This window comes from Trichoderma ghanense, assembly GCF_004382785.1.
Source record: "Trichoderma ghanense strain CCMA-1212 chromosome Unknown scaffold_3, whole genome shotgun sequence".
In the NCBI taxonomy this organism is placed as follows: Eukaryota; Fungi; Ascomycota; class Sordariomycetes; order Hypocreales; family Hypocreaceae; genus Trichoderma; species Trichoderma ghanense.
The window spans coordinates 1,685,781-1,710,401 of record NW_027395666.1 but is presented as its reverse complement, the minus strand read 5'-3'; the positions used below and the strand labels follow the sequence as shown (position 1 = coordinate 1,710,401).

Sequence of the window (24,621 nt, the reverse complement as noted above, 5' to 3'; positions counted from 1 at the left end):
AGGGATGGCGGTTTCGAACTATTGGCCTGTCTTTGAGCCCTTTGCTTTTTTTTCCCCTTCGCGTGGTTTCTCTTTCTCGGACTCCATNGGGGGGGGGAAACGACATATGGGCTTGTAGTGTATGAGCAAGCATTGTACGGAAAGCGCTTTCGAGCCATGTACGCTGTCTGTCTGATAAAGAGGGAGTATTTGCATGTTGTTGTTATTATTATTCTTCTTCTTTGGGAAAATTCATTGTTAGGAGCATAGCCGTGGCGTTTGTAGGGTTAGCTGTGGGCATAGCCAAGCATAGAAGCACCTGTTTTGAGCCTTGATGGTCAAATACATGCAAAACAAAATGAAACCAACCAAATTCAACAACCTTATGAACGTGAAGGGGCGCGATGAAAAGAAAATGCAATGACAATTCTTGTAAGAAAATGCTGCTGGTATCCAACTATCTAGGGCTGTCTCTAGGAACATGAATTCGTCTATCATCAAACCACATGTATAAAACGGCTTGTGCCGATACACATGTAAGGTATCCCGGTATGCGTGTATGCTTCAACGCTCACTCGACAACGGTGGTGTCCCACTAAGCGCTCACAACCCCCCTGACGCGAACAATCACATACAATATCAACAAGCCGACGATCCACGCGAAGATTGGCCTGGCCGCCATGGCATCGACAATGTGCATTGGCCATCCCGCGCGCGACTTGCCATCCTCCTCCATGACAACACCACCCCGACCCTTCTTGCGAGGAGGAATCGGCAGCGCCTTGGCAAATCTCATAGACTTGGAAGCGCAAGTGATTCCATCATGCTGGGCACTCTCATCCTCCACGTCCTCTGGCTCGTCCCTCTCACTCGCCTCCGTATCAACCGATCGGCTCCGGGACGGATTTCCCACGCCCCTTTCCCTGGCAACCAAGAAGCTGTCGCGGAGACGAGCCACGAACTGGGCCTGCATAAAGTGGCTGGCCAAGGACGGCCTCCTCAAGGGGATCTGGACGCTGGGCCTCTCTTCCTGCTCGTCCGCGTAGACGCCATCCAGCTGGCCGACAATCTGTCCGATGCTCTCCAATATGATGACGGACTCTTGCAGGATATGCTCCCGCTCGTCAGCAGTCAGCGTATCCTCCCACTTGAGCAGTCTCTCCTTATAGTGTCGCTTAAAGTCCTCGCCGTCCTCTGGTGAATCAAAGTGCCAAAACTGCAGAAACCCATCGCAAGAACGTGTGCCGAGGCCATCATCGCCCGTCAGCTCAAGCGGAGAAAAGGACGCAACGCCGGCAGCAGCTCCTGGTCTCGGCTCGCACGGCTGCATCGTCGGCTTGATGGGCTCTGGGACGGTTGCCCAGAACTCGTCGCCGGCCTTCTCCAGGGACGCTCTGATGTAGCGGCCGCCGGCGAAGAGGGCCATGAGGAGGTTGTACGAGTAGGCGATGAGGACGTGCGGCTTTGCGTGGACGGCTTGCTTGATGTGTGAGAGGAAGGCGGATAGTTGGCCAGTTGCTTTGATGGCTTGGATTTGGCGGTCGAGGACGTCGTCGGACCAGCCCGTCATGGATTTGATGTCGCCTCGGAGACGGTCTGAACGGAAGAGCTGGGGCAGGTACAGAGCTACGAGAATCTTGCGGACGCGTTTTGATACCTCGGGAGCTCCAGCTTTGCCGTCTTTCGCGGGCGGATGCACATCTCCGCTCTCTGCATCGATAAGTGCATCATCCGCCTCTTCTCCAGCGGGAGTACTGGAGATTATGTCCAGCCATAGCGTCTCAAAGGTCATGTACACGGGCAGAATGTGCAGCAGGCCGCTGATGTACGCGCCGGCATCGTGAGACCGTGGAGGGAGGGCGAGCGGCACCCGGGATGTCACCAGCTTGTTGATTCTGGTGTGCATCGACCTTGTGGAGGCGATGATGTCGACGGCGAGGGATTTGGTGGTGGGAGAGGACATTGTTACGGGGAGATGCGGCCGTGGGAGATGAATAAGGTGAGGATTGTCAAGCAAGGTCGTCCTTGGAAAGAAATGAAAGGAACAGAAGAGAATGGGTATGATGGAGATGCAATATGTGAGATGCTGTAGGGAGAATGGTATCGGATGTCGATGCAACTCCTCGCAAAGAGCCGAGTATAGTAAGGTAGGTAAGGAAGGGTATAATAAGAGGCGTAATGTTCTCAGAAACAGTCCTATGATCAAGGAAACGAGCAAATAGAGAGACCAGCACGAGGCAGCCCTCGAGAAATCGCTTCGAACAAAAGAAGGAGGCCAAAGACAATGCGTATGTACCATGTGATGCCTACCTACCTTACGGAACAAGTGCCAGGCAGCAGGTACCACTTTGTCTAAGACCTCGGACTGAAGAAAACGTCAAGCTTCCGGGATTTCTACCTACCCTTGGCTCTTTCCGAACACACAAAGGCGAGGGATAATGTCAAGGAAGCAGACAGACAGACGGACATACAAGAGCGTTTGACAGGCTCCCGCGTCATCTGAGGGGGGGTTTGTCCTGCAGTTTCCTTGTGCTGTGTGAGTGTGTAACCGTATAAGCAAAAGAGCCTGTTTGCAGGTCATTCAGGAGATGCTTTTCGATTCGAAGTTTGCGTGGATGTACAGCAAAGAGCCAAATTGTAAGCATAGATTGAGCATAAAACGATCTGAGAATGTGACCGGAAAGGCAATAATCAATGGCATGTGCTTTGCTTGTCTGGCTTCGCAATGGCCAAGTCTTGCGTTTCTTTGATCTCGTGCCTTTTGAGCTGCAAGGGGGGAGAAGTAGCCCGACTGTCGGTCACGGGCCTCTTTGGTTTGATTTCCTTTTCAGCTGGACCAGCTGGAACAGGTCGGCTTTATCTTGGGAGTTGGCCGTTGTATCTGATCTCTCCTTTCTCTCGGTGAAGCACTACCATTATTGATAAGGTACGAGTGTGAGCACATCCGACTTGATATAAGTAGCTGATGGTAGTGCGCAGGGGTAAAACTCACGATGCTTGTACGAGTATGGTCAATGATTGACAGTTCAAGACCCCAGACAGCGAATGTACATGCAAAATGGCTCAACGCCGAGAGGACTCTGCAGTGTAGAGGCTCCCCGAATGGGATACCAGCAAAGTCCGCCTGGGGATTTTTCTCTCTTTATTGGACCAACTCGCCACGATCGGGATTTAAGCGCCTCATCGGAGTCGATATTGCGGGTCTCTCTACTAGTAAATGGGCTTTTTAAAGCCGTATGCGGATTCATGGACGGACTTCAAAATGCGATCCTCATCAGTTCAATAGCGCTAGCGCGAGCAACTAGGGTGGTGATGAAGTCGTGGGGAAAGACGAGAAAATAGTGATGGATACTCATTCTAAGGGGATATATAACATATATATAACGCTCGTATGCCCGGATGAATCCAATCAGGCTACATGTACATTCGCTCATCAAGGCGTTCCATACCCAACGCCCTCGTCGTCGGCATCGACATCAGTCGCACCGGTCGCCACCTTGCCCGTGTCCTCCTCCTTTGTCTCGTGGTTAACAAAGACAAACGAGACAAAGACGACGGCCGCACCGATCCAGTAGACAAAGCTCGAGTACTGCTGGTACTGCACCATCTCGCCGATGAGCGACAGCGGGATGGTCAGCGACAGGCCCACGGTGACGACCAGCGGCGTCGTCAGGAGCATCGCCAGGGCCCAGGAGATGTCGCTGACAAAGGACGCGACGGCATTGATCTGGGAGCGAGTGTGAGTAGCGGAACTCGGTAGGGGAGGGAAACGCTGGGAAACGAGAGGTGCTTGACTTACTATGATGATGGCCCAAATCTGGCTCGTAGGCGGCAGCTCAAACTGTTGTTGGTACTCCCCGTTAGCAATACCGTCCAAGGCGTAGATGCTCTTCCAGGGACAATCCTACCGGTTCCATGCCGGTCCAGTGAAGTATGAAAAAGAGCGGCCACAGCAGCACCAGGTTAAACAAGCCCACCAGCCCAAAGAACAGCTGCATGTTGACCTTGTCCTCGTCGCCCACCCGCCGCTTCATCACCGTGACATAGATGCCGTAGACGACGGCGCTCAGAAAGGCCATGGCGTCTCCCAGCGCAATCTGCCCGGGCGTCTTGTGCGGGAACGACCCCCTGTTGTCGTCGCTCGTGCCCGACAGGTCCACCATGGAGATGAGGACGATGCCGGCCAGGGACGCCACGACGCCAATCAGCTTGCGCAGGGAAAACGTCTCGACGCCAAACAGGGAGCCGAAGACGAGCGTCCAGACGCTGCTCGTGGACGTGAGGATCGTGACGCTGGCGACGCTCGTGTGCTCGAGGCACGCCGAGGCCAGGTAGTTTGCCATGAACCACAGCATGCAGAACTCGAAGCTCAGCACTGCCGTTTCTCGGAAGTCGAGCTTCTCCCCCGTCCCCGGAGCCGCTGCGGCGCTACTCCAGGCTGCATGTCTTGTTGCTGCTGTTGCCGCCGTGGGGTCTCGCTCGTCGACCAGCAGCCGCTCGTGGGCTTGGCGATGGTGCTCTTCTTCGTCTGTTGGTGGCCTGGTTGCTGCGTCGTGGAAGCGGTGCTGCGCCCACATGCGCCGGACGTCGCTTCGCAGGCCGTGGATTCCTCTCTGCGCGAGGTAGCGGATGAACATGGGGATCAGGGAGAGGGCGAACATGGAGGTGTTGAAGTAGACGAGGAAGAAGGGCTTGTCGTAGGTTTCGGAGGAGAAGATGAACTACACCCAACCTTCAATGTCAGCTTCTCCGTAATGTATGGCTCTACGCAAGGTACAAATAGGCTTCTGACGCTGGCGAGAAAGTTGGACAGCGTCCACAGGAAGACGGTGAGCAGCAGGAAGGATATCCCCAGCGTCCTCCTCGCGATGCCTGCCAGGCCGAGGCGCTCGCGAAAGCCAACTGCCGGCGCCCGGCCATCCGACGTTGCCAGACTGGCGGCGCCGAGCGAGGCCCGTCTCCTCTCTAGGCCGTCGGATGAAGGCATCACCGCTTTTGTGTCTTTTGCTCGGTTTGCCCGTCTTGCGTATGGTATTACTCTCTATCGATCTATCGTCTATGGTGTTCGGCGCCTCTTCGCTCTTCGCTCTTCGCTCTCGACTGCTGGGCCCGTGATCAAGGTCCGGTCATGCTGTGGTCGCGTGTATTCTGTGTGTCCATGGAAGCGCTTCGGAAATGGCAGGTTAACAGTCAGCTACTGAGGCACGGGTACGAGCAGGCCGCTTTCTATCGCTCCAGGCGACTTTGTTGCTTCGCAGCCCGACTGCGATTGTGGCATAAGAGAGAGAGATGACGAGTTCGAGGACAAAATCAGCCCGAACGAGGTGGAGGATCCGTCAAGGCCTAGTTTCGGCCTTAGGGTCGGGTCTTTATTAGTTGCTCAACCACTATAATTGACGCGGGTCTGGCTCTGAACGTGGATCTCTTATCTTTGTCGAGCAGTCTAGTTGTAGCACATCAGCGAGCACTCTTATCGAAATGTCACCTCTGAGACATGCACACATACTGTAAGCAACACGAGTGTTGGGACATGGCGTCTTACATATCGAGAGCGTAGTAGGGTCGAGTAAGAAGACACCGGAGGCAAGACATGACGCAAAAGCACGCCTTGTCGCCATGAAATGGGCGCAACCTCAACATAACATCCGCCTAGCAGATTGGACTTTTCCACCTATATACCAAGGACAGGCACGAAGATACATGATAGAGGAGAGATCCTGTTCATTGTTGATGAGGTACGTGCAAGGTATAGAGAGTTGAGGGGGTACATGCGAGCATCAGCATACCGATACTTGTCTTGCATGTAAGTAGCGCCAGGCTCTTCAACAAACGCCATGATCAACTGATCACTGCACATCGCCTCCTTCGAATTTTGGGTTTGACAGAGGTCAGACGATGCATGCGCTTTAACCAATCTCTGCGCATGAAGTGTTTTCTTGTTCAATTCTCATAAAAGCCATGAACAGTGCTGCCGCAAGCAATCATCTGCCTCCGTCACGCCCAATTTTAGACTCGGTCGAATAGTTGATGTGTATTTCGACGTTGAACACTTTGCAGCATCACTTCCCTTTGCAAAGTTCTGTATTCAAATTGTCACTGAACATTGTTATCACCATTGATTTCAATCCATGTATGCAACGTAACCTCCTCTAGTCGCGAGTCCCAGCAAAGGGCGCTCCGTTACTCTCGTTAAAGTGAGGTCTCTCCTGGCCGTTCGCAGCCCGCAAAGCAGCAGCCTTCGCCATCCCATTATGACAGCCGTTGAAGACAAGCCCACTAATACCCGGATACCCCTTGACGCCCGTAGCCTTCTCCAGCCTGGTGGCCAAATCATCAGACACCCCGCGAAAGATGCCAATCTGGCGTCGAATAATCTCCTTTTCAGTGCAAGTGCCCATATTGCCCGCCACGTTGTTGATGAACCTCTCCCTGGCGGCATCGTCAAACACCCTCTCCCAGAGGACACGCGGCTGGTTAAAGTCCTCCGGCCAAATCTCTGACAGAAACGTGATGGCCTTGCCGACGAAGTGACCATAAGTTTCGTCTAGGTGGGTCTTGCGCTCTTTGAAGGGGATGGGATCGATGGACGAGAGGTAGTTTGGCCGTGAACCCTGGTTGTAGAAGGCCATGGGGCCGTCTCGCTGGCAAGTTGGCCATGTGGTAGCCCGTGCGAGGGGCGTTGACGGGGAGTTGCTGGTAGTCTGCTCCGAGACGGTGACGATGCGTGTCGGGGTACGAGAACAGGCGGCCTTGGAGGACAGGATCGGCAGAGGGCTCAATTCCTAGATTGAGTCACTGTAAGATCAGTATTTGTCCATGGTAACATGCTGTAGCAGATATGGACTGACCTGGAGGCAGATGAGATGGGCTAAAGGCAATCTGCTCAATCTCCGCAAAATAATTCTTGACATTCTCATTCAGGCAGATGGAGAAGCTGCGCGGATCTCGAGCGTGGTCGTGGGAACCGCTTTCGCCGCCGACGGTTGAGAAGCGGACGGTGATGGGGCATTCTTTGCCTTGTGCGGAGAAGATTGTCTGCGAGGCAGAGGTCGTCGTCGAGGGGGTTGGTGGTTCGGTAGTAGCCGTGGGCGCCGCCGCCCTTTGCGTGGACGACTCGCTCGGGGATTCTTTCGCGGTCAAGGTGTGAGAGGAGATCGATTAGGTGGAAGTCTTGCAGGAGGATTGGGCCGTTTTCTCCAGCACGCTGGACTTCTTTACAATGACAGTTAGTTAAATTGCTTAGTATCACGTCTCGTGGCCCCTTCTATCCGTGTAAGTGCCTAGTTATTGGAATTGTTGGAAATCATGAAAACATTTCCAAGGAAGATTGAAGAGGTAGATGTTCACGGCAGTTGAGTTGAGTCACTTGGAATAATACTCGTAGATACGATGCATCCGGCGTCAGATGGTGTAAGGGTTCCTGGCGGATAATGTTCAACGCTTAACCGTACCGTGAAAGGGGATATTCTGAGCGAAGCCATTGCAGCAGGATCCGATATCTGGATACACAGAGTTGACTGGCACGTCCTCTTGACGATTCGAGAGACAGGCCTAACAAAAGGCTGTGGTTTCATCTGGTAGACTACTGAGCCATTGGCAACAAGCGGCCACCGTTGATATGGTCATGAAGCACATTATCAAGATTAAAGTCCACCTCTCCGAAGCGGCTCTTCCAACCGCTCGCCACCGGGCGACTAATAACCCACTCGGCAGTGAACCGCTCTGCCCTGGATCGCTGCTCGTCATACATCTCAATCTCCCGCTTCGCCGCATTATCATCGTCCAGCTGAGTAGAGAACCGCGCCTGAGCGATGGGGTGATAGGAAGGGGAGTCCGTGTTAGCCCAGTCACTGTTCGCGCGAGAGGGCTTCGCATAATAGCACACAAAGCCCTGGGCATTGGTCTCTGGGATGAGCGTCGAGATGATGCGCAGCGCTGGGCTGGGATATCGTTCGATGCCATCCGACGAGACCAGGTTGTGGCTCACTTCCATCTTGTGAAAGACCTGGAGACTGGCGGATAGAACGAAGCCGTTGAACAGCCCTTGCTCTCCAATCTGCTTCATCAGCTGCGCTATCCAGCGAAGCCACGACGGCTGAGGGCTGCACTGGCCAGTGATGTAGAGCATGGGAAGGAAGCTCCTGTCCAACTCCTCGCTGGACACAAAAGTATTTGTAGAATATGTGCTGTTCGGAAGAGTCTTGGAGCTGCTCATGGCGTAGGTTGCTGCAAACCGCAAGGTCTGGTAGAAGTACATGTACGCCTCAGACTCCAGCTTCTTCGCGTCCTGGTTCTTGTCATAGAGGCAGAGAATCCACGACACGCGAGCCATGATAAAGTTGTACAGTGCCCCTGAGAAGCACAGGTCTGGGGACAGTGCCAAGAAGGGGGACGGGGGGATTGGGTAGTGGCATTCTCCGGACTGTTCAAGGCTAGCGAGAGTTGCTGTATCTGTCTCAAGATGCGGATAGTCTTCGACATGATATGATGTCCATTGGCCTAGTTCTCTCTGGAACCGGTAAACATTCTTGAGCAGTGCGGATGGATCCTGTTGAGATGGAGTAAGATTCCATATCTCGTCATAAATACCATAGTCTACCAGGACCTCCAAGAAACGCAGCGAGAGGGGCCGATCTTCTCCGATCAACGACCCTCTGTACCCTGGGCCGTTATCAGAAAGCAGCATGCCGGGAAGCGGCACAGCCAGATAGCAGGTCCACGCGAGAGTCTGCACGGCGGTTTCCAGAGCATCCATGGTAGGGTTGGAACAATTTTGCGGATAGGTTCTCCTGTATTTTGCAAGGTAGTACTTGGCAGTGCGGACATGGCCATATGCCGCAGGAATGTTGCTCGCAAAGCACTATACAGGGAGATGTCATCCGGTTAGAACTATATGTCTCAAGAGTTTTCTGGTACTATTTCATCTCCGAGAGTGCCTCGCTCACCTCAAAGTAGGCCATGAGTATCATGACGGCCGACAAGATCTCGGGCGCCTTCTTGGCTGCAAGAAAATGGCTCGACAGTTCCTGCAACGCCTGCGTGTACTCCTGCACGGCAATGACCTTGGCGTCCAGCCCACGAGCCTGGTCGTATTCGCCAAACATGGACGTCATGAGAGCAGCGCGATGCATGCAGCCAAGAGCAAGCAGCCCGCGCTGCGCATACTCGACACACCAGGCTTCATCGCACAGACGGTCCCTCCAGAAGGACAAGCGGTTCGCAGGGAACAGCATCGGCAGCGTGCGGAAGAAGACCTGGTGGTAGGCGAGGACCTCGCGGGCCGCCGCGCACGGCCGCTGGGACAGCCGCGGGTTGCTGGGCAGGCCTACCAGCGGGAGGCCATCGTGGCGGAACTGGGGTCGGGGCAGCGGCGGCGCACAAGCGGCGGCATCTCCGGCCGGAGAGGAAGCGGCCGGGACGGAGGGCGGGCCGCTCGGCAGGGGGGGCGGATGAACCGGGCGCCGCGGAGAGCGCGCTTCGTCATCGTTGAGGTTTGTTGTTGTTGTTGTTGTTGTTGTTGTTGTTGTTGTAGGTGAGGCTGCCTGAGATTGTGCTTGTGACTGTGATGTAGATGCCCGCTGGCCGGGGAGCCGCACGTTGATGTGCCGCTTGGGCGCGTATCCCGCGCACTCGACGTTGGCGTTGATGCAGCGGTTGCAGGCGGGCTTCTGCTCGTCACATTTGACGCGCCTGGCCCGACACGTGAGGCAGCCGGTGCGTGTGCGTCTCTTGATCTCGCTCATGATTTCCTAGAGAGCTTGATGGGTCGTTTTGGGGATTATCGTTGTTCGAGCCAAGCGAGATAAGCGTCGACTTCCTAACAAGAACTGCTGATCACATCTCGGTTCAGCTGGGGCAATCTTGTGCATTAGGTAATTCTGGGGGTTGTCTTGGACGGTTGATTCGAGCGGAGATTGTGTGTTGAAGCAGGGTGGTGTAAGTGGGCTAGACGAGATAGCCGAGGTTAACGGAGTTGGGGGCGTCGGAGCTGAGACTCATCGGTTTTTGCCGCAGTCTCCGTCATACGCCCAAGCTGTCTTCAACCTGCTGAAGTCGAGATTATCTTCATCGAGGCACGATTGGTGATTCTGTCATCTATTCTCAAGGGTTGTTTCACTGTAGCCTCATATGAGCTTTAGGGGCCAAAACGTTGTACAACCAGGAGCTATCTTGTCCCTGCGCTGAAATTGGAATATATCGGCTCTTTGGGCCGCTAAAAGCGATTATTTGCTCCGACTTTCTTCATCTTGAGAAAGACAGATGCCATCTTCCATGCGATAGCATACAAACCCTAACCCTGAATCTTGTATCACACTCTGTCCGGTCTACTCCATATCTTGTTCTCAGATACAGAGAACCGTAAGCTACCCTTGAATCAGCCTGGCAAACTGGCAAATCAATTTCACCCGTTACATGACAGAGTTTCCCAAAGATGTCATCGAAGTAAAGGTTCCCTACATGGCCATCCAGCCTCGACACGAAGAGAATTCGGCACCGGGGTCACAGTAAACTTCACCCTCACGCTACGTCCGCTGCGCAGAGTGCTGCCGCAGAAAAGGTCGTCCAATGGATTTAAGATGCCAGAGAGCTGCCGTCATTTCTTTAGATAAGGTCTGCGTTGAAGTTGGTCTTGTGGAAACTTGACCAAGAATCGGCTTCTCCAGAAGTGTGAGATGTTGTCAGGGAATGTACTGGGCATTCAAGCAGCGGTAAGGAGGCAGATGGGCGGCGATGGCTTACAGATATAGAAGGGTAGACATGAGCCAGCTGGGGTCTTCATAAGAGTGTTTTTTGACCGCATAGGATATGCTTTAGACTGAAGTGGAATTTCAACGGCGAACCTGTTAAAAGGCATATATAGCTATCAGATACATGTGTGGAAGATCTGGTCTGTTCACTTACTCACATGCGTCAAGAGAAAGGTAAGACAACTCAGTTCATGAGAACAGACTGTGGATTATGCGTTTTCTATCCTACTATATATGGAGGAGGAGAAAAAGGCCAACAATCAAACCACGGCCTTCATCAACCATTCGCTATGCACCGCTCATCAACCCCATCCCTCTACTGCTGCGAAGGCAGCAAAACAACCCTATAATGCACCTCGCCCTGCTCCAACTTGTCAAACGCCTGGTTGATGCCCTCCTCCGTCATAGGAAACTTCTGAATCACCGGCGTAATCTCATGGAAGGCCGCAAACTCCAACATCTTGCGGTGCACAGCCCGCGTCGCCACAAGGCTGCCGCGAATCGTGATGCCCCTCATGATGATGGGCATGTACGGAATTTCGAACTGATCCTCGGACACGGACAGCGGATAGATTTGTGCGCGGGTCGACAGGAGAGGCAGTATCTTGTCCCACGAGGGCTGCGCGGACGTCGTCACCAGCAGACGCGAAATGTCCCAGTCGCCGAGCTGCTCCTCGACGTTGCCGCCGTTCATGGCGACGAACCTGTGCGCTCCGAGCTTGAAGGCATCTTCCTTCTTTCGATCAGATCCCGAAAGGACAACGACGCGACAGCCGAGCTTGGCCGCGAACTGGATTGCAATGTGACCGAGTCCACCAACGCCCATGATGCCCACGGTGTCGTTGGAAGAGACATCGTGCAGGGCTGTAAACACCGTCGCTCCGGCACATTGCAGGGGGGCGGCGTCCTCGTCGCTCATGCCGTCGGGGATGGGGGACAGAAAGGCCTCGCGCATCACCGCGTGGGACGAGAAGCTGCCCTGGTCGGTATTGCCCGTGCCGTAGATGGCTCGCCCCTTGCAGTAGATTTCTTGGCCCTGCAGGCATTCCAGGCAGTGGCCGCAGCTGTCCGTCTGGTAGCCCCAGCCTACGCGGTCGCCCTTCTTGAGGTATCTCGTACAGGGGCCGGTCTCCTCGACGATGCCGATGCCTTCGTGGCCGAGAGCATTGGGCCCGTGTTTCTATGGCGACGTTGGCGTTAGCAGCTGGTTGAGAAGGGGCAAAGAACAATGTTTGAATTGATTACATAGTGCACATCTGTATAGCACATTCCCGACGCCGTCACTCGCAGAAAGACTTGATCGCCAGTGAGTTGATCGGGCTTGGTGGTGGTGCTGGGCTTCACATGGCCGTTTTCGGATCCGGTGTAGACGGTGAAAGACGGCATAGTGGCTGTGGATGTATAATCAAAGAGCTTGTGTAATGGTGTATAATCAAAGAGCTCGGTGAAGTGGTATGATCAAGAGCTTGGTGTAAGTGGTAAAGAGTATCGATATATGTCAAGAACCGAAGATTGTGTTCAGTCTCTCTGATGCTAAATGTGTCTTGAGTTCTGGTATGAGGCTTGCCTTGATAGCTCCTCGTCCCCGACTTTTATATCCATCTGATCCCTTCCCCAGATCGCCAATACAACATCGCCAGTACAACATCGCTAATACATCATCATCGCCCAAGCCGGTTTTTGCAAATAAGTCAGCCCTTCGATAAGTCAGCCAGCCAAACGCCCATCGAAAAGCCTCCCAAGCCTTCTGGAACATCCCGAGCTCCGCGAGTTGGCCCGCCCTCCTCGCATGCGTCGGGGCGATGGTCCGCTGGAGGCGCCCTCGTTTGCCTCAAGCAGGACCGAGGCATTCCTGCATAGCGCCCGGCTCGAGAGCAGTTCTACTGTAAGATAGCTGGCTGAAAGGTCCCTAGGCGGGCCGTTGTAGTAGGTGTCATCGAAGCTGCAAAGTTCCGTGTTGGCTTGGATAAGCCGGTGTCTGGGGATTGTGGCGAGGCAAAGTTATGTATGTTCGGCATCTGCCGTTGGGTGGGCTATAAGCCGCCTTGTATGCATGTCTGATGATGTGGCAGCTCTATATCCTCGGTAGTGCGACATGCAAACAAGATTGTGCTTTGCCTGAATGCTTACAGTAGAATAACATGACGATCAAGCAACGTTATCTTCATTTTGATGCTACTGTGTAGAGACCATCAAGACTATTTTCTGACTGTTTCACAAGAAGTTGCCAACAGATCAACAGAGCTATCGCGATCATACCCTGGAAACTGCCGGCCTGTTGACGTCAGACCAGCCTCGGGACATTCCGCTCGGTAGGAGAGATGATTTGCACTGAATGAAGCATCTCGATACTCTGTCCGAATTAAACAATAGACAGCTCAGATTGATAAGTGATGAAGAATAACAAACACTATTCATCGCTGTTGGCAGGTTTTCAGAAGCTCCAATGACAAGCATCAAATAACCGTCAAACCATTTCCAAGCGCTGAAAAAGTACATACATGCTACCACCTGGTTATTTGAATAAGGTAGACTGGTAGAAAATGTAAATCATCCTCCATCTGGTTCATCCCAGCACATGGTCAAGGCTCGTCAAGAAAAAGACCAGCGCGCTGCCTCGCTTCCTACAGCATCGCCTCCGTAAAAGCATGTTCGCTCAACCGGATGCGACAATGAGGCGTAACGATTTCCCTGAGCTGAGGAAAATGACACTCCAGTAGGCAGTGGAAATAGGAAGAACCTACCCAGCTGCTAGAAAACATGTTAGTAGACTTCTTGTATCTTCCAGGTCAAGGAATTGTTGATAGCAAGACGAACCTGTCTCCGTCGTACACTATGCCTGCAAAACCCTCGAACCGCAAGTGCTCCAGCTCCGGAAACAAGACAACACCACCCAGACCGTCTGCCAGCAGCTGATCGACTCGGAGCGGCCCGGCCAACTCCCATCGGCGCAGTTCCCGGCAGTGCAATGCAAGAGACCGACATCCTCTGGCCGAGACTGCACAGTTGACGCCGAACGAGAGAAAGCGGAGACGTGGCCAGTGGGAGGCAACCAGCTCAAGGTCGGCATCCGAGAAGCAAGACGTAACTTTGGTCAAGATAGAGTACAGAGGCTTCAATTCCAGCGTCTCAAGCTTTGACAGCGTTGCAAGTGCAGCCAACGAGGCTCCCGGGATGTGAGCGGATTGTCTAAATGTTACTTCCAGTATTCTTAGATTGACCAGCTCCCGGAGAGGCTCTATTGCATCAGCATCTGCATCCCTGACCGTCAAACGGAGGCAGCTGAGGTTCCTCAGCATTGGGGCGAGCTTCTGCATGGCGCTCGACGCGGCAGAAAGACTGAGCTTCTCGAGCGAAGGAAAAGGCCCGATTCCGCCGTCGGATCCCAGGTCTCCGAGCTGTCTTGTTGCAAAATCTACAGCATCCACTGACCAGTCCCACGGAACCTGCAAGTTGATTAAGCTGTTTCTGCGCGCCAGGCTCGAGAGGAAGTCACCATCGATTGAAGATCTGGAAGAATTCGAAAAACTGGCCGTCTTGAAGATGAAGACTTTCAGAAACCGCATGTTCCGTATAAACTCGGCAAACTCAGCAGTGGTGCCTGGATGCTCGTGCGCATGAAACCAAGCATGCTTGAGATTCGGACAGTTGTCTTGCAGTAGCCCGAGTAGATCGGCAGAGACATGTGGTCCGTTAAAGTCGAATGTTTGCAACGACCGAACGCAGTAATCCATCATATGAGTCAGTATGCCGAAGGGCAGGATCGAGGAGACAGTCGCCGTGAAGTGCTTCAGTCGGCGGAATTTGAGGCCCTCAAACGCCAACCAGTGCCTGTGTTCGTTTGCGTACCACACATTCATGTACCTCATCTTGGAGGCGTATATTTGCCGTCGCTCCGGAGACACCGCGAGGAGATGGATGCACGCATCACGGGCTGACCACAAGTGTTCGATGCCGCAGTCGAACCATAAACTGCTTACCTGGAGGGGTGCGGCGGATGCCGGCCACTCAAGTAGATCTCTCCAGTCTTCGAGGGTGAAATAGAATCCCAGTATGATGCCGAGGATCTCGGGTAGAGACAGGGCCACGGCTGCGGCGCTCCATGGTGGTTCCATTAGGGTGTGTGCGAGAGAGAAAGATATAAACGAATGCAAAGATGAAACGATGGACGACTTCGGCCAAGGGAGTCAAATAATCATAACTTGCAATGTCGCTGTAGAGAGGCGAGTAGGGAGATTGGCAAGGAGATGTCAATCGATACTGATGATATTGTGAAGCCCGAGAGATCTGGCAACCCGGTGAATCCCAAGTGTCCGGATTGTTTCCGTAGATATAGTTGATGAGGAATAGGAAAGAACTGTTGCACAGGGTAACAGAGGGAAACGATAGTAAAAGGGAGGTGCGGCGAAGTCCCAGTCGCAGATGGCGGATAAGGAGGTATATAAACGGCGCTCCTAAAGATGGCTCACACCTTCACGTTGGATCAGCGCATCAAGAAAACTCAAGCTTGCATAATTTTTATGATTTTGATCAAAAACTCAAAAGCATTCTACGTAGACGCTCACACAATCATCTCGTTTGCGTCCATGCCCTTCCCCTCAGCCAGCACTCCAGCCTTTCGCAAGATCGAAACGCACCCCGACACAACCTCCGGCTTGACGCCCTCCGTCTTTGCCGGAAACCTCACAGTCTTGAGCCACTCCCTCGCATCCTCAGCCGAGTAATCCAGGTGCGTCGAGATGTACTGTACCGCCTCCTCCGGGTTGGCGTTGAAGTGAGCAACCCCCTTATCCAGCTTCTCAAACAAGTCCTTGACGCGCGCATCCACCCCGTCCAGACCCGCGACGAGCTTCGTAGACGCGACAATCTTCCAGCTGCTCCACGGCGTGTAAATCTCGCCCACGCGGCGGATCTCGCCAGAGTCGTAAAACTTCTTGGACGTAAAGTGCTCCCACATGAAGAAGTCGGCCGCGCCCGAGTTGACGGCGTTGCGCAGGTTCTCAAACGTGTTGAGCACGACGGTGTCGGAGTAGGGCTCCGTGCCGGGGGTGAGCCAGCCGTTCTGGTCGGCCAGGACGTAGCCCATCACGTAGCTGCCGGAGCCGATGCGGGAGACGCCGATCTTGCCGCCCTTGAGGGAGTCGACGGAGGTGATTTCGGGGCGCTCGGCGCCGGTTGAGATGGCCCAGCCTTATATATGCTTGTGTCAGAATGTAATATCGAGGTGGTTTACGTGATATATCCGTGGAGACTTACATAGAGGAGTCTCGACGTAGGTGCCAACCAGGCGATATCCGCCATCGCCCTCAACGCCCTCCTTTCCCAGCCCGGCGATCCACGCCTCTGTCAAGCCAATGCCGATATCAATCTCATCAGACCGCAGAGCCGTGATCATGTGGCCGGTGCCTGAGGGAAAGGGAACCAGAGTAGCATCGAGGCCAAAGTGCTTCTGGGCAAAGTGCAGCGGGGTAGAAAAGTGCTCTGGCACGAATCCGATGCGGAGGGGAGTGGCCATGTTGAGGGAAGACGATGCTCTTTTTGGTCTTGTTGTCTTTTCAAACTCTGTTTTCTATGGGTTCTAAGGTTGAAAGTCTTAGAGGCCATGGGGTGGTTGATGGTGAAGATTTTGGAGTTGAATATGTGAGATTTTGGCTAGGAATGTTGAGCTGTGTTGAGTGGGGTTCAAGATGCTAGTAATTGCGATGATGAAATGGCTCTCTGTGAAGAAATGAGTGATTAGTGAGCGGCTCAATGTTCATACACTTTCTTATTTCAAGTTTGACATCTCACGTAACTGGTAAATCTCATCATTGTCCAAGTGTTGCCAACCGATCCGACAGTCCTCCTGAATACAAAATACCAGGCCGCAGCCTTCTCTACGGTTGTCAAAGGCTCGAGAAGGCATCACCAGTCTATTTGCATCTTGTAGCCCTGCTTCAGGCGCACACGCCGAGACATGCAACTTGGTTTAGCCTAATGAGCAGAAGATCTATACTGCCACGATCCTCTTCCACAAATTGTTTATTCCATCTCAGTTACTGATCATTATGGTGCCTCGACGTACTGTAGCTGTTGTTGGTCGCATCACTGAACAGGGATCATGATCCTCGAAAACGGACAGCCGGAGGCCTATTAGTGTCTATATCCGCTCTTTATCAATCGCCCCCAGTTTTTCCCTCTGCCCCTGCTCCCCGTGCTCAGCCCCCAGAACTTGTCACCTCTCTCTTTTTCCTCTTCCCTTGTCTTTGAATAAGTTGATGTGTAGATCATATCAACTCATTTCTTCACATCTTGTCCGTCCCCCATGGCCGAAGTCCTGCTCGACATCCCCGCCGACGCGCCTCTTCTAGCGGACAGCGAGCGCCAACACGATGGCTCGAACCGCCCTGATCATGATGCGGCCTCGCCCCCCGTCCTCAAGGCCGCGCGATGGCAGGTCAAGTCGCCGAAAACAGCAGTGAGGATGATTGCATTTCTCGAGTTCATGATTGTCGCCAGCGGCATGCTGTTGATGATCCCCATATACCGCCTCATTGAGGATACCGTCTGCCACGTCTATTACGGAGACGACTCTCTGGATATGATTGACGAGATGAAGTGCAAGACGGACGAGGTCCAGGCGCGGATGGCGTATCTGCTTGGCTGGTTGGGGCTGTTCAACTCCATCATGAGTTTGTCTCGTCTCTTTCTTTGCATACTGCGATGAATATGCTCTTGAAGAAATTTTATTCGCTCATATGTACTTGTGCATAGGCCTGCTCACAACGTTTCCTTACGGCATGCTCGCAGACAAGATTGGCCGCAAGCCGACTATAATGCTCGCCTACGCAGGCATGTCCCTGGCGGCCGTCTCTGGCCCGTTGATGCTCAGAGTCGGCCAGCACGCTCTCCGCAAGAACCCTTACTTGCTCATGATCAGCTCACTGCTTCTCGTGGTCGGTGGAGGCACTCCAGTTGTGCTGTCCATGCTCTACGCCATGGCTGCCGACGTTAGTTCTGAAAAGGACAAGTGAGGAATCTCGAATTATCCCGCGATGGACATGGTAACCAAGTCACTGACTGTGGATCATCTCATAGAGCCGCCAGCTTTCTTCAACTTACCTTTGGCGCCACCGCTGGTGGCCTAGCCGGTCCTCTCCTCACTGGATTCCTTATGGAGAGGCTTGGCCCCTGGATACCCGTCCTCGTCGGATGGTCCATCTACCCTCTCATCTTGCTCCTCTTTTGCTTCATACCGGAGACGCTCCACGTCGACAAGAAGACAAAGAGGGGCGACACCGACGTGTCCATCAAGGCCCTCAAGCAGCAATTATCGAGCAGCTTGGCTGATTTCAGAGCAGCGCTTGGTCTGTTAAAGAACCCCAGCATCCCTCTGGTTCTTCTCACATTTCTGTTCCAGGCCGCGCGATTCACGGCATACACCAGCACCATTATCCAATACGTCAGCAAGCACTTTGGATGGCGCCTCGCCGAGACCAGCTTCCTCCTTGCCCCCTTTGGCGTTCTCAACCTCACCGTGCTGGCCGTCCTGCCCAAGATCTCGGAGATGCTCGTGTCCCGCCGGTTCGGCTACTCTTCCTTTAGCAAGGATCTGTTCCTGACCCGGAATTCTACAATTCTGCTTTTTGTTGGTGCGGTGATTGAGGGCTTTAGCCACAACGTCGTCCTGTTCATCATCGGCCTCTTTGTCGAAACGTTTGGCGCGGCTGCAAGTCCTTTGGCCCGAGCCACGGTTACGCACTACGTTGAGCCCGAGTTCGTGTCCAGGCTATATGCTCTGGTGAGCACGAGCGAGATCATTGGCTCTTTTATTGGGGGTCCCGTGCTGGCGTGGTGCTTTGATGTAGGATTGCAGAAGAAGGGCGTTTGGACTGGGTTGCCGTGGTTTTACATTGCGCTGTTGTCGATGATTACATGGATTGGGTTGTTGTTTGTGCGTCCGCCGCCGGCGAAGAAGAGTTCGGCTGATGATGAGAATGGCGAGATGGAGCCGTTGAATGATCATGACGATTAGATTTACAACATATCAGCTCAACCAACAAGTGAAATACAATATCAGGCATAAATGAAGCAGCAAACTGTATATCAGGTGACCTTTCGTGAAGCATCTTCTGTCATATCCGTATACAACCACAGTTCAGAGCTTGATATCCCGCCACCCCTGCTTGGCCTGCCTAAACTGAACTGGTGTCGACCAACTCATGCAAGTAGTGCGCGTCTCTCGCCAAGCGAACCCCGTCGGTTACGCCCGAGGCCACGCATCTATCACGCGGCCTCTGAGGAGCGTTTCCAGGAAACTACTGTATCCTCGAAAACAAGCTTCACAAGGTTCCGAATGGCGAATCTTCATCCCCGCAGCTTGCAGAGGCAAGATGAAGCTAGAACCCCCGGGTCAACGAACCGAGACTCCATAATAAGAGTCACAGTCACAAGCCGAGCATTGATACTAACAACCCTCCTCGCCTATCGGGTACCGTTGGCTTTTAGTGCTGGAAGGATCACTTTCGTACTCTGTCCGGGTTATGATTCGGTCGACTAGCTCAACGGGTACGATTGCCGCAAAAGTCGTCAGCGCCTTGATTGCGACATGCTCCGCTTGTTGATTGGGTCTTTTGTTAGTCGGGATTCGACATTACATATGTATTAGGCGGCGACGTGCGTAACGTCTTCTGAATTAATCATATCCCGTTCCAATGCGGTGTAGCAGTCATAGTTGACCCATGTTCGGGGGACTCTCAAATAGTCATGGTGCTCTTATAAGATTGCAACCCGTTCTCCTCCACCCAGCCTTATAACACCTTGATTCCTTCAGCCCTACGGCATTGGCATCTTTTGGAAATTTGTAGCGCTGTGCGGCATGGAACAATTATTGTTGTAATATTTTGTCTGTACGAGTTCGTTTGCATAATGATACGCCGCCGGTCTTACAACGCCACGGCGTGTGGTGATGGCTTCTTCGGCCCGGCGGTCTGGGCCGATGGCTGTCGGGGTGGCTTCGACTTTACTCGTGCGATTCCTCCCACTAAAAGACCGTGAATCAAGTCTGGATAGAGACAGCCTGGCTAACACAGTGTTCTCGTACAGTTTCGTTCGAGGAGAGCATCTTGTCCACGCTCCCCTCCGCCCTGTTCCTCCTCTTCTCCATCCCGAGAGCCATCTACCTCCTCCGAACTCCAGACAAGGCGAAGCGCCGATCAGCCTACACCCCCAAACTCGTCCGTCTACCACCTCTGGACCATGTCCCAACATCTATAGCGGCAGCAAAAACATCTCTGACTATATTCCAAGATCGCGTCAAGTGCCTATGCAGGCATCCAGGTCGGCTCCCTCGCCCTCGTCGCCTCCTCCCGCCGCCTCACCACCAGATTCTCCCTCGCCGCCGCCATCCTCAACCTCGTCGCCGCCTGCTGCATCGTCCTCCTCTCGCACATCGAGCACGTAAAGTCCATCCGGCCGTCCTTCCTCCTCACCTCGTATCTCTTCACGTCGCTCCTCTTCGACGCCGCTCGGCTACGCACAGAATGGCTCCTCTCGGTGAATGTCGCCTATGCGGCAGTGTTATCGACGTCGACCATCTTGAAGCTGGCCTTGCTGGTGCTGGAAAACGTCGAAAAGAGGCGCATCCTGCTGGACTCGAGCAAGGAGCCGTCGACGGAGAGCACCAGCGGCCCCTTTAGCCGTGGCTTTTTCGTCTGGCTCAACTCGCTGCTCATCTCGGGCTGGGCCACCGTCTTGACCCTCCACGATCTTCCGGCCATCTACGAGAAGCTCTCCTCTGAGAAGCTGGCCATCATTTTCACGAAGCGGTGGGACAAGGGTATGTGAACAATGGAAGAAGATCCTCTTACTCACTCCCCCTTTTCTTTGCGGCAAAGCTGACCTTTGGCCAGTTACTCGCGACGGACGCAAGGCATCCCTCTTTCTCAACTCCGCCTGGATTCTCAAGCTCGAGATCGTGGGCATTGTGTTTCCTCGTCTGGCTACGATTGCCTTGACTCTTGCCCAGCCTTTCCTTGTGTCTCAAGCGCTGCGTTTCCTCGCCATGCCCAAAGATGAGCATTCGGACAATATTGGCTACGGCCTGATCGGTGCCTTTGCCTTTGTCTTTATTGGTTCCGCCGTAAGTTGCCTCACGATACCAGACACTCTGTGTCCTTTCTTTCCAGAGCTAAGTCGTGGAAAACTAGATTCTAACGGCATGGTACGAACACCTCACCTTTCGAGTAAACGCCATGATTCGAGGCGGCCTAATCGGCCTCATCTACCGCAAGATGTTGAGGCTCTCGGCAAGCGAGCTGAACGAATCAGCTGCCCTCACGCTCATGGGCAACGACATCGAGACTCTCGCCGAGCGCGCAAACGCTTTGCTGATCGAAGCGTGGGCAAACTCACTTACCGTCGGAATCGCAATCTGGATGCTGTACGCGCAACTGGGACTTGTCTTTGTCGCTCCCATTGCTATGGCCATGAGTAAGTGATAAAGTAGTTTTCCCTTCGCGGGGGGTTTGACTCTTCTAATGCTCATGTTTGGCAGTCTCCCTTGCATTGTGTTGGTTCATTGGAAAGGTCCTCGTCAAACGCCAGACGGTCTATCAGAAAGCAACGCAGGATCGTATCAACTTCACGTCTGAAGTTCTCGGCTCTATCAAGGCTGTCAAGATGCTGGGATATACTGAGCGATTCAGCGACCTCCTCGAACAAAAACGTGACAATGACCTGAGGGTTGGCAAACGCTACCGATGGATGACAGTATGGGCCAACACAGTCGGTAAGTCGACCTCAATCTCAGCCCTCTCCTTCGACTCTTCCATCTCAGCACCGACTGATCCCCCCTCTCATCTTTCAGGTAATGCAAACGTCAGTCTTACCCAGGCCGCTACTTTTGGCGCATACGCCATCGTCGCCAAACTCAGCGACAGCCAGTCCTTCTCGGCATCACAAGCCATCACGGCGCTCTCCATCCTCAACGTCATGATCAACCCGCTCAGCAACCTCCTTTTCAACATTTCCTCCGCCTACTCTGCCCTCGGGTGCTTCAAGCGCATCCAGGAGTTTCTGCTGCTCAGCGAGAGGGTTGATAACCGCGAAATATGCGCACGGCCTGGGCTCTCAGCGTGGAGTGAAGGAGAAAGATCACAGCGGAGCAGCATTGAGCTTCGCCATCTTGAAAGTTTCACCGATGAAGGCGCGCGGATTCACATCGACGGGGGAGAATTTGCTTGGAAGGACAAGAAGGTGCTGAGCAACATTAGCGTCTCCTTTTCACAAGCACGTTCAGGATCCCTCACCATCATCGTCGGTCCAATCGGCTCCGGAAAGTCCAGTCTGCTGAAAGCCATCCTCGGCGAGACTCGCTCGACAGGTGGAAAGGTGTCGCTCTCAACACCCAGCGTCGCCTTCTGTGATCAGACCCCCTGGGTCATGAACGCAACGATTCGAGACAACATCGTGGCGGAGTCTGGAGACTTTGAAGATAAGTGGTTCGAAACCGTCATTGAGGCCTGCGACTTGACTTTGGACTTTTCCCGGCTACCAGATGGCGTTTTGACCGTGGTTGGCGATAAAGGGGTGAAGCTGAGTGGAGGCCAGAAACAGAGACTGGTAAGAACATGTCTTTTGGCTCCGACCGGATTGATCGTCTAACACCTGGCAGGCCATCGCTCGAGCTGTTTACGCTCGAAAGCCCGTAGCCATCTTTGACGACGTCTTCAGCGCCCTGGACAAGGCAACCGAGCGCATCGTCTTTGCTCGCGTTTTCAGCAAAGATGGGCTTCTCCGACGCAGCGGCACAACGGTGATTCTCGCCACTCACTCCGGTAAGTCTCCTGACAAATGACGATAAGTAACCCTCTAACTGGTATTTCGTAGTCCATCTGTTGCCCAGCGCCGACCACATCATCGCCCTAGGCACAGACGGCCGAGTCGTCGAACAAGGATCCTTCGCAGAGCTCCAAGAGACGGGCAAATACATCCAAAGCCTCGACATCACAGACCCCCATTCTGAAAGCGACGACGACGAGGAGGCTACCTCGAAGCAGGACGTAATCGAAGAAACCAAGAGAGCCAGTCCACATCAACATGGTGAAACAGAAAAAGATAAAGAAAGGGGACAGCAACAGCCGGTGTCGAGCGACCGCAGCACCTTCAAGTATTACTTTTCTGCGATGCAGCCCCTGAGCTTGGCTATAGGCGGTGCATATATCGGCGGACAAGCTTTCTGCTCGGCTTTCAGATGTGAGTAAATTTGCTTGTTTGCTTGCTTCGTCTCGATATTATAACTGACATGTTTGTAGCTGTTTGGCTTACGTGGTGGGGAGACGGCCGAGGACGCTCAAGCAACGACGTCGGATACTGGCTGAGCATCTTTACTTTCCTGGCTGTCATAGAGGCCACTTTGATATCTCTGGCCATCATGCAAGTCAAGCTTCAAACACTCACAGTTAGGAATGGCAACGATGATACTAACATTCGTATCAGACAATTCTTGTTGATCCTCGGACCTACCGTCGGCAAAAAGTTTCACACCAGAATCTTGAACGCAGTCTTGAGGTCAGTTTTGCATTGAAGAAGCCTTGTTTTGTCTGACATAGTGGACTGACACGACAGTATCTAGGGCTCCTATGTCGTTTCTTTCCAACTCGGAGACTGGCTCGCTCGTCAACAGGCGAGTACTGTTCCTAAACCTCCATCATCATCCACTTCTCGCTCTTATACTGACAATGCCTAATGGAACAGATTCAGTCAAGACTTGCGTCTGGTAGACATCGACCTCCCCGTTGCCCTCGCCATCTTCCTCTTTGGTAACCAATCCCCCCAGCTACATCCGCACGAAGTTCACTCCTTTGAAAGCTGATCCAATCATCACATAGACATCACAATCTGCATAGGCGTCACCGGCCTCGCCGTCGGAGCAGTCAGCTACTTCGCCGCCTCCCTCCCATTCGTCATCGCCATCCTCCTCATGATCCAACGCTTCTACGTCCGAACCTCGAAACAACTCCGCATCCTAGAGTAAGCCCAACAACCCACTCACCCATCTCCATCTCCCCAGCCAAACTCATCAGAACTCTCTCTGTAGAATCGAACACAAAGCCCCCATATACTCGCACTTCCTCGAATCCATGCACGGCCTCGCCACCATCCGCGCCTTCGGCTGGACCCATCCCTACTCTCGCAAGAACCTGGCCCTCCTCGACAGCGCCCAGAAACCATCCTACCTGCTCAACTGCATCCAGCGCTGGCTCACCCTCGTGCTCGACCTCGTCGTCGCCGTCCTCACCGTCCTGCTCGTCGTCTTCGCCGTCGTCCTCAGGGGCAAGCTCAACCCTTCGCTGCTCGGCGTCGCGCTCGTCAACATGATGAACCTGGGGCTCAACCTTAAGGGCATCATCCTCGCCTGGTCACAGCTGGAAACTTCGCTGGGAGCAGTCACCCGCATCAAGAACTTTGAGGAGACGACCCCTTCGGAACTGCTTCCTGAAGAAAACTTCGTGCCGCCTGAAGAATGGCCTTCTCGGGGGTCCATCGAATTTGCCAATCTATCCGTACAATACGAGTGCGTAACCTCCTCCTCCTCCTCCTCCTCCTCCTCCTCCTCCTCCTCCTCCTCCTCCTCCTCCTCCTCCTCCTCCTCCTCATCTCTTCTCAAACGAGATCCCCATGACAGCTAACCCCCCCCCTTTCCATCCCAACAGCTCAACCTCCCACCCCGTGCTCACAAACATAACCCTCACCATCCCCCCCTCCCACAAACTCGGCCTCGTCGGCCGCAGCGGCAGCGGCAAGAGCTCCCTCATCCAAGCCCTCTTCCGCATGGCAAACACCCCCTCCGGCGCCATCCTCCTCGACGGCATCGACATCCGCACTATCCCCAAGCCCCTCGTCCGCCAGCGCC

General features: G+C 53.6%; 10 protein-coding genes across 10 annotated transcripts in view; 4 read left to right on the top strand and 6 right to left on the bottom strand.

Moving 5' to 3' along the window:
* Positions 1-574: 574 nt before the first annotated feature.
* CCMA1212_003894 (uncharacterized protein) lies at positions 575-1,942 on the bottom strand (the record flags this gene model as incomplete). The annotated part of the gene is made up of 1 exon (XM_073701223.1): positions 575-1,942. The coding sequence occupies one exon, from the start codon at positions 1,940-1,942 to the stop codon at positions 575-577; it is 1,368 nt and encodes a 455-aa protein (XP_073560217.1).
* Positions 1,943-3,412: 1,470 nt separating this feature from the next.
* CCMA1212_003893 (putative vacuolar membrane protein) lies at positions 3,413-4,966 on the bottom strand (the record flags this gene model as incomplete). The annotated part of the gene is made up of 4 exons (XM_073701222.1): positions 3,413-3,706; positions 3,779-3,820; positions 3,888-4,700; positions 4,772-4,966. The coding sequence occupies 4 exons, from the start codon at positions 4,964-4,966 to the stop codon at positions 3,413-3,415; spliced, it is 1,344 nt and encodes a 447-aa protein (XP_073560220.1).
* Positions 4,734-5,180, top strand: CCMA1212_003892 (uncharacterized protein; the record flags this gene model as incomplete). The annotated part of the gene is made up of 1 exon (XM_073701221.1): positions 4,734-5,180. One exon carries the CDS (start codon positions 4,734-4,736, stop codon positions 5,178-5,180), a length of 447 nt encoding a protein of 148 aa, XP_073560219.1.
* Positions 5,181-6,128: 948 nt separating this feature from the next.
* On the bottom strand, positions 6,129-9,722 carry CCMA1212_003890 (Peroxisomal catalase; the record flags this gene model as incomplete). Its single annotated transcript, XM_073701219.1, has 5 exons — positions 6,129-6,761; positions 6,828-6,847; positions 6,976-7,191; positions 7,591-8,839; positions 8,925-9,722. 5 exons carry the CDS (start codon positions 9,720-9,722, stop codon positions 6,129-6,131), a joined length of 2,916 nt encoding a protein of 971 aa, XP_073560221.1.
* On the top strand, positions 6,905-7,126 carry CCMA1212_003891 (uncharacterized protein; the record flags this gene model as incomplete). Its single annotated transcript, XM_073701220.1, has 1 exon — positions 6,905-7,126. The coding sequence occupies one exon, from the start codon at positions 6,905-6,907 to the stop codon at positions 7,124-7,126; it is 222 nt and encodes a 73-aa protein (XP_073560222.1).
* A 1,321-nt stretch (positions 9,723-11,043) lies between the features above and the next one.
* Positions 11,044-12,113, bottom strand: CCMA1212_003889 (uncharacterized protein; the record flags this gene model as incomplete). The annotated part of the gene is made up of 2 exons (XM_073701218.1): positions 11,044-11,907; positions 11,973-12,113. 2 exons carry the CDS (start codon positions 12,111-12,113, stop codon positions 11,044-11,046), a joined length of 1,005 nt encoding a protein of 334 aa, XP_073560647.1.
* Positions 12,114-13,351: 1,238 nt separating this feature from the next.
* On the bottom strand, positions 13,352-16,773 carry CCMA1212_003888 (uncharacterized protein; the record flags this gene model as incomplete). The annotated part of the gene is made up of 5 exons (XM_073701217.1): positions 13,352-13,508; positions 13,545-14,707; positions 15,295-15,917; positions 15,984-16,289; positions 16,767-16,773. The coding sequence occupies 5 exons, from the start codon at positions 16,771-16,773 to the stop codon at positions 13,352-13,354; spliced, it is 2,256 nt and encodes a 751-aa protein (XP_073560648.1).
* Positions 16,774-17,031: 258 nt separating this feature from the next.
* Positions 17,032-18,741, top strand: CCMA1212_003887 (uncharacterized protein; the record flags this gene model as incomplete). Its single annotated transcript, XM_073701216.1, has 3 exons — positions 17,032-17,398; positions 17,481-17,736; positions 17,805-18,741. 3 exons carry the CDS (start codon positions 17,032-17,034, stop codon positions 18,739-18,741), a joined length of 1,560 nt encoding a protein of 519 aa, XP_073560645.1.
* Positions 18,742-19,634: 893 nt separating this feature from the next.
* The window catches only part of CCMA1212_003885 (Multidrug resistance-associated protein 1), a gene marked incomplete at both ends in the record, with an annotated part of 5,625 nt that continues 638 nt past the window's right edge, over positions 19,635-24,621 (top strand). Inside the window, 13 exons of the mRNA XM_073701214.1 lie at positions 19,635-19,734; positions 19,812-19,942; positions 20,016-20,544; positions 20,618-20,847; positions 20,915-21,197; positions 21,262-22,328; positions 22,381-22,543; positions 22,596-22,961; positions 23,021-23,276; positions 23,463-23,527; positions 23,597-23,738; positions 23,806-24,282; positions 24,422-24,608. Of these exons, the coding sequence (XP_073560643.1) occupies positions 19,635-19,734; positions 19,812-19,942; positions 20,016-20,544; positions 20,618-20,847; positions 20,915-21,197; positions 21,262-22,328; positions 22,381-22,543; positions 22,596-22,961; positions 23,021-23,276; positions 23,463-23,527; positions 23,597-23,738; positions 23,806-24,282; positions 24,422-24,608 (3,996 nt within the window). The remainder of the gene's footprint in view (positions 19,735-19,811; positions 19,943-20,015; positions 20,545-20,617; positions 20,848-20,914; positions 21,198-21,261; positions 22,329-22,380; positions 22,544-22,595; positions 22,962-23,020; positions 23,277-23,462; positions 23,528-23,596; positions 23,739-23,805; positions 24,283-24,421; positions 24,609-24,621) is intronic.
* The window catches only part of CCMA1212_003886 (uncharacterized protein), a gene marked incomplete at both ends in the record, with an annotated part of 1,465 nt that continues 388 nt past the window's right edge, over positions 23,545-24,621 (bottom strand). Inside the window, 4 exons of the mRNA XM_073701215.1 lie at positions 23,545-23,733; positions 23,837-24,123; positions 24,276-24,367; positions 24,481-24,591. Of these exons, the coding sequence (XP_073560646.1) occupies positions 23,545-23,733; positions 23,837-24,123; positions 24,276-24,367; positions 24,481-24,591 (679 nt within the window). The remainder of the gene's footprint in view (positions 23,734-23,836; positions 24,124-24,275; positions 24,368-24,480; positions 24,592-24,621) is intronic.